This window comes from Salvelinus sp. IW2-2015, linkage group LG13 (genome assembly GCF_002910315.2).
Source record: "Salvelinus sp. IW2-2015 linkage group LG13, ASM291031v2, whole genome shotgun sequence".
Classification (NCBI taxonomy): domain Eukaryota; kingdom Metazoa; phylum Chordata; class Actinopteri; order Salmoniformes; family Salmonidae; genus Salvelinus; species Salvelinus sp. IW2-2015.
Genome location: NC_036853.1, coordinates 47551016 through 47558971, shown reverse-complemented (window position 1 = coordinate 47558971; position 7956 = coordinate 47551016). Strand labels below are relative to the sequence as shown.

Here is a 7956-nt window from a genome sequence, read left to right as displayed (position 1 = left end):
TCCTGGTYGTCATCAGAGAGACAGAGGCTCCAATCAGGTATCCATTCTGCAGCCCAGACCCTTCTCTTCACAGTCTCAGTGCAGGGATGAAGCAGGGCTTGGGGCTGATTGTATCATAGACCCTCCTGTTCCTAACACCACAGTATCCATGATGAACAGAGCAGGTCACCCTTGGCTTCAGCCTTCACAGATGTGAAGGGAGACCCCTCAGTGGGAGACCCCTCTGTTGGTAGTCTAGCAGCAAGTCGGTCTTCTCCTTCGGCGTCACGTCTAATTCCTGGTGACTCGGTTCATAGAAGATCTGGGCCTGGATGTGGCCTTGCTCAGTTACCTCAGGGTTACCTCACCAATACAGACAGGGTCYGGATGGGCATTCACCATGAGAGGTACCTAGCCTATAACACCGCACACAATCCCAACAACACCCAAACAATGTCTAGAAGTCCAGGAGGAAGCTCAATGACTAAGGAGGGCTTCTCCTTCCTAAGTAACCTTATCAGACATAGGACTGTCCACAATGGGGAGAAATCATAACAGTGTGGTTTGAGATGTACAGGGGATATCTGGGAACTATTCTTTCTGTAATATTATAGTTATGATGAAGTGTCTTGTGGTCAGTTRTTTTGGGGGGGGTCCCAAACTTCTTTTGGCCCGCGACCCCATTTTGATACCTGAAAATTCTCTCGACCCCAACCATTTGAAAAAAGGTTACTTTTTCAAAAACAATTGGGGCTAAAACATTAAGGAGATGGAAGTGCCCAAAGTTGACACATTCTCTTGTGGACTTTCAACCATCTTTGTGGTACCATTTGAAAGTTGAAATGTCAATGTTATTCACATTTTAGTACATTAGTCAGCCAAAACATGACACCCACTCTYTATTCAAGAGCCTGCTGTGTCCCAACCGATGGCGGGCACAACAAACACCTCATTATGTAAAACTGTCTAAATTACAACATATGCACACAAAAAACAGTTTACCCATTTTTTTTATAATTGACGTCGAAGGTTCATTTCAATTTTTATTAAAAACATGTTTTTTTTCATGGTATGCAAAATGGTTCAACCTTGAGTGTCTATTTTGGCATTAAGTTCTAAAAAGTAACTTTCTGACCACTTCTACCATGGGCAAATATGGAAAATTTCATTCAAATCAAAAAGGGTTGTGGTCAAAAAGTGATTGAAATCAAATGGAACGACCCTTCTGTTTTGTAGGTTATTTGAACACATACCCCTTAACTTGTCATTTGAAACAGGCTTGTTTTTAGAGACAGTAAACCTAGGCTAGATCAAAGGACAGTTGAATATTTATAGTACTGAGGTGATGTAGATGGAAAAGTAATTATATTGTATTTTATTCTACTCATCTTGCTAACACGGTTCTAAGTGATCTAAGCTTTTAAGACGGATCTTGAATAGGAGATAAGCAGTACCGTATTTCAAAGAACAGTGCGCATTCGCTTTTCATTTAGCCACACCCTTTGAGCGACAACATCCTATCTCGTCGGTATAAACGGAAGTAAACAGTAGCTAAGAATACTTTCCACGTTAGCGGTTTTTTATTTATTTAGACGTTTATTAACACCCTGGAACTCAWACTATGGCTAATTTAACTGCACAGCACCACATACGTACCCCATGTAGTCTTTAATCCGCGTTGGAGACAGGACTTCGATGGTCAATAGAGGTTAGCTACCTAGCTGCTAAGTTAGTTAACAATGGCTGCTAACTGTATGGTTTTTCACACTCAAATAGCCTCCATAATGGAGGTGCTAGCGAATGCCGCWGTGGCAGAGGTCTGTAAACTCGTAGACGACGACTATGCAGTCTTTCGTTTGGAAATAACTCAAAGCCAGAAAGAAACCAGTGCATTGCGGAGGAAACTACAGCTACTTGAACTGAAATTGTCACGGGAGCGCACAGAAAGGACAATGCGAGAGCGCGTCCTCGCCAGMCGTCCCAGAAGTGTCAAGATCCTCGACCGATACAGAGGAATGGCAAGAGGTACATTTTGAWGAAGGCCAAGGATGCGGGGCATGTCGCCGGTTCGCCTCTGCGCATGTGTGATTTTAGATGTGTTAAACACATATATGGTTAACCAGAATTGGGTCTTGGTCCATTTTGGGTAGTTAGTATGCAATAATTCAGCTGATTACTTAGTTATCTTGCGCAAAGACACAATATAATTTAACCAGATTCTTGATGTACTGCATTTCCTATTTACTCAATAAAAACAATGTGATGCATGGAACATAATACATCAATCAATCAATAAATAGTATATCAAGAAGTTATGAGAAGTGTTACCTTACATTCTTGCCAATTCTAGACAGTGTCAATCATGTACAATAGCTTTTGAGCATTTACAGTAGCTAACCTAACCACCACTTTTCCTCCAATCACTCTCTCAGGTGAAGGAGATCTCACTGGAGGCCACAGGAGCTTTGTGAAGCCAGCGGGACACAATACATGGAGAGATGACCAACCAATCACTGTTGATGAGGAGAGTCGAACCTCAACCCAAGACGTTATTGTGATAGAGGTTAGTGTAAAAGTTTTACATTAAAATTACAGTATATCAACTGTGATCAGTTTATTTCAGAAAGACTCCCCTCAGCTATTCACTTGCTTACATTTACATCCTTATTTATCTGCCATAGGGGAGCTTGTGAGACTTCCCCATGACATTGTTATCCAATTGAACTGGATACTAGTAACAACCTCCTTCTTGTGTCAGGATGCAGAGGTTGCAGGCCCTGGGGTCAAGCAGGAGAGGTCTGAAGGTGAGGAGGACCCACAGCACAGCAGAGACATCCAGATTGCAGTGGCTGGAGCACCCCCTGAYGCCACGGAGGACCTCGCTGCCGCGCCCCAGCCCAGGACCCAACGCAGCATCATGGAGGTCAGTGGAACGCCGAACGCCGTCCTCAAGTCAGAGACAGACACTGAGACTGTAACTGTAACACACAGCCTCTTACACACAGGATCTGACCACAGATCAGACCCAGAGAGACTGGGGCTGGGGAAACTGGGCTGTCCTCATGCTCCCGGCTCAGAGTGTTTACCGGTATTTCACCAGAGCCAGTGGATGGTTTATTCCCGTGGTGATGGTGACACATTACACTCTGGCGGTGATGATCCGTCTTGTTCTTACGCTACAGAGATGGACCCTGGKAACATATCCTTGGGTTTAGAGACACAGACTGATCTGTCTAGAGGGGACTGGAACCGGTACAGTAGTAGTGTATATTCTGAAGGGTCCATAGAAAGAAATAAGAAAGGGGAGGGTCTGGTCGTAGATGAGGTCACTGTGAAAGTGGAGGGTGACTCTCCTCTGACATGGAATGCAGACGAGACTCACTTAGGAAAAGGACACTTGCAGGGCAACACCAGTGACTTCTTAGACTACAGGGAAAGCTTAGAGACAAATCTAAATGTCACGACCCACTCACCTTTACACACGTTCAAGGATCGCGACCCAGTGTCCACGTTGATGGGGCCTTCCGATTCACACGGCTGTGTCGTTTTCGATCAGGTATTGAACTCAAACGACAGGGCTAGAGCCCAGACTCAGGGAGGGAGAGCAACATCAGGCAATAGTAAAGAGAAACGGTTCCTCTGCATGTTCTGTAACAAAGGCTTCAGCTGCCTCCAGAAGGTAGAGATCCATCAGAGGATCCACACAGGGGTGAAACCCTACAGCTGTACCCAGTGTCACWTGCGCTTCGCCCAGGCTAGCACCCTGAAGAGGCACCAGAGGGTCCACACAGGGGTGAAACCCTTCAGCTGTACCCAGTGTCACATGCGCTTCGCTCAGGCTGGTGACCTGAAGAGGCATCAGAGGGTCCACACAGGAGAGAGGCCGTTCGCCTGTACTCACTGCGGGAAGAGGTTCTCAGAGAGGAGATACCTCAAGATACACCAGCAGAAAAAACATTAGACTCTATAACATAGAAAGTCACCATTCCACTCGCTTCTGACGTTTATAATAAAGTCAGATACATTTTTATTGTCAGATGAAAAAATCCACAGATGCATTTGGAATAACGAGAGTAACAGATTTCAGTGTTGGATATTCCTGGGTAGAATGTTGCATCCAGACATTGTGTSATATACAATGCCTTCAGAAAGTATTCACATTACTTGACWTTCTCCAAATMTTGTTGTMTTACAGCCTGAATTTAAAATTGATTAAATTGAGATTATCGTTTTACAAATTAAACCCTGCATTAAAGGTAGAGTCAGCGAATGCACAAAGTAAACCGCAGGAGTGGGTCAATTTTTACAACAACTAAGAGCGCTGTAGTGCAAAGCCCAGACATTGTGGGATACAGTGCATTCAGTATTCACACCCTTTGACTTTTTCCACGTTTTGTTGTGTTACAGCCTGAATTTAAAATGGATTAAATTGAGATTTTGTGGCACTGGCCTACACACAATACACCATAATGTCAAAGTGGAATTATGTTTTTAGAATTTTTTACAAATTAATAAATGAAAAGCTGGAAGTTCTTGAGTTAATAAGTATTCCACCCCTTTGTTATGACAAGCCTAATAAGTTCAGGAGTAAAAATCTGCTTAACAAATCACATAAGTTGCATGGAGTCACTGTGTGCAATAATAGTGTTTAACATTTAAAAAATTACGACTACCTCATCTCTGTACCCCACACATGTACAATTATCTGCAAGGTCCCTCATATGAGCAGTYAATTTAAAGAACCGATTCAAGTGTTGTTGGAATAAGTATATACACAAATGTACAGTGTAAATGTTTGAGGTCCTGCAATCAGGGATGGGGATGGAATTACTGTATGTTTTGCCTTGCCAGCATCTCGGGCCAGTGAGTGCGAACGCACCCTCTGGGAGCGGCCATTTGTGTTGTCTGTATTGTTGTTTTAAATAAAAAAAGGAAAACATATAGTATAAAACTCGATCCTTCAGAAAGTGGAGAGCAACACTTATGCAGCTCCACTACACATTTTTTTTAAAGCCGCGTTCGACAGGATTACCAACACAGACTGACCAGCTCAAATAGACAGAAGCCCTCTATATGGCAGACCAATCCGAACTCCTCTCTCAGCATGTCCAGCCGCACTCATTATCTCAGCCAATCATGGCTAGTGGAAGGTTGCTGTCTTTCTGTGGGCTTTCATGGTATTCCAACCCTTTGCTATGAGACTTGAAATTGAGCCCAGGTCCATCCATTTCCATTGATCATCCTTGAGATTGCAGTGCATGTCAGAGCAAAAACCAAGCCATGAGGTCCAAGGAATTGTCCGTAGAGATCCGAGACAGGATTGTGTCGAGGTACAGATCTGGGCAAGGTGGGTACCAAAACATTTCTGCAGCATTGAAGGTCCCCAAGAACACAGTGTTTCGATCAATCTTAAATGGAAGAAGTTTGGAACCACCAAGACTCTTCCAAGAGCTGGCCGCCCGGCCAAACTGAGTAATCAGGGGAGAAGGGCCTTCGTTAGGGAGGTGACCAAGAACCCGATGGTCACTCTAACAGAGCTCCAGAGTTCTTCTGTCCTTCTGGAAGGTTCTCCCATCTCCACAAACATCTCTGCAGCACTCCACCAATCAGGCCTTTATGGTAGAGTGACCAGACGGAAGCCACTCCTCAGTAAAAGGCACATGACAGCCCGCTTGGAGTTTGCCAAAAGGCAGCTAAAGACTCTCAGACCATGAGAAACAAGATTTTTCTGGTCTAATGAAACCAAGATTGAACTCTTTGGCCATTATCCCAAGTGTCACGTCTGGAGGAAACCTGGCACCATCCCTACGGTGATGCATGGTGGTGGCATCATCATGCTGTGGGGATGGTTTTCAGCGGCAGGGACTGGGAGACTAGTCAGGATCGAGGGAAAGATGAACGGAGCAAAGTACAGAGAGATCCTTGATGAAAACCTGCTCCAGAGTGCTCAGGACCTCAGACTGGGGCGAAGGTTCATCTTCCAACAGGACAACGACCCTAAGTACACAGCCAAGACAATGCAGGAGTGGCTTCGGGACAAGTCTCTGAATGTCATTGTGTGGCCCAGCCAGAGCCCGGACTTGAACCCAATCTAACATCTCTGGAGAGACCTGAAAATAGCTGCGCAGCGACACTCCCCATCCAACCTGACAGAGCTTGAGAGGATCTGCAGAGAAGAATGGGAGAAACTCCCCAAATACAGGTGTGCCAAGATTGTAGCTTCATACCCAAGAAGACTCAAGGCTGTAATCGCTGCCAAATGTGCTTCAACAAAGTACTGAGTAAAGGGTCTGAATACTTATGTAAATGTGATATTTCAGCTTTTTATTTTTAATACATTGGCAAAAAAAAAAAAACCACAACACCCAACCCACAACACCACACAACCACCAGAGAGGGAAGAGTCCCAATGCTTTTCCACCGATTGGGGATGGTGTTCGGGGTTGTACTCATCCTTCTTCTTCTCCAAACACGGCGAGTGGAGTTTAGACCAAAAAGCTCTATTTTTGTCTCATCAGACCACGTGACCTTCTCCCATTCCTCCTCTCGGAACTCAGATGCCGTCATTGGCATGAACTTCAGACGGGCCTGGACATGCGCTTCTTGAGCAGGGGACCTTGCGTGCGCTGCAGGATTTTAATCCATGACGGCGTAGTGTGTTACTAAAGGTTTTCTTTGAGACTGTGGTCCCAGCTCTCTTCAGGTCATTGACCAGGTCCTGCCGTGTAGTTCTGGCTGACCCCTCTCCTTCCTCATGATCATTGATGCCCCACGAGGTGAGATCTTGCATGGAGCCCCAGACCGAGGGTGATTGACCATCATCTTGAACTTCTTCCATTTTAATAATTGCGCCAACAGTTGTTGCCTTCTCACCAAGCTGCTTGCCTATTGTCCTGTAGCCCATCCCAGCCTTGTACAGGTCTAACATTGTATCCCTGATGTCCTTGCACAGCTCTCTGGTCTTGGCCATTGTGGAGAGGTTGGAGTCTGTTTGATTGAGTGTGTGGACAGGTGTCTTTTATACAGGTAACGAGTTCAAACAGGTGCAGTTAATACAGGTAATGAGTGGAGAACAGGAGGGCTTTCTAAAGAAAAACTAACAGGTCTGTGAGAGCCGGAATTCTTACTGGTTGGTAGGTGATCAAATACTTATGTCATGCAATAAAATGCAAATTAATTACTTAAAAATCATACTATGATTTTCTGGATTTTTGTGGAATTTTCTGGATTCCGTCTCTCACAGTTGAAGTGTACCTATGATAAAAATAACAGACCTCTACATGCTTTGTAAGTAGAAAAACCTGCAAAATCGGCAGTGTATCAATACTTGTTCTCCCCACTGTATATAACACCATGGAGGTTTTCGAATCCTCCCAAAGAAAGGGCACCTATTAGTAGAATGGGTAAAAGAAAAAGCAGGCATTGAATATCCCTTTGAGCATGGTGACTTTATTAATTACACTTTGGATGGTGTAATGCAATACACCCAGTGACTACAAAGATACAGGCGTCCTTCCTAACTCTGTTGCCGGAGAAGGAAGAAACCGCTCAGGGATTTCACCATTCCAATGGTGACTTTAAAACAGAGTTTTAATGGCTGTGAAAGGAGAAAACCGAGGATGGATCAGCAACCATTGTAATACTCCACAATACTAACCTAAATGACAGAGTGAAAGCCTGTACAGAATAAAAATATTCCAAAACATGCTCCTGTTTACAATAAGGCACTAAAGTAAAACATGTGCCAAAGAAAATGGAACTATGTCCTGAATACAAAAGCATTATGTTTGGGGGAAAATCCACACACATTACTGAGTACCACTCTTTCATATTTTTTTTAAAGCATGGTGGTGGCTGCATCATGGTATGCTTGGCATCGACATGTGGAATAAGTCAAGGGCTATGAATACTTTCTGGAAGCACGAGTATACCAAACATTAGGGAACCCCCCCACCCCCTCTCCCGCCCCCCAGAACA

The 7956-nt window shown here is 44.4% G+C and overlaps 1 protein-coding gene across 1 annotated transcript in view; it reads left to right on the top strand.

Annotated features, from left to right (window-relative positions):
* The first annotated feature begins 1437 nt into the window (after window positions 1-1437).
* Window positions 1438-7956, top strand: part of LOC111971752 (uncharacterized) — an 11813-nt gene continuing 5294 nt past the window's right edge. Inside the window, exons 1-3 of the mRNA XM_023998588.3 lie at window positions 1438-2004; window positions 2412-2542; window positions 2738-2902. Of these exons, the coding sequence (XP_023854356.1) occupies window positions 1719-2004; window positions 2412-2542; window positions 2738-2902 (582 nt within the window). The 5' untranslated portion in view covers window positions 1438-1718. The remainder of the gene's footprint in view (window positions 2005-2411; window positions 2543-2737; window positions 2903-7956) is intronic.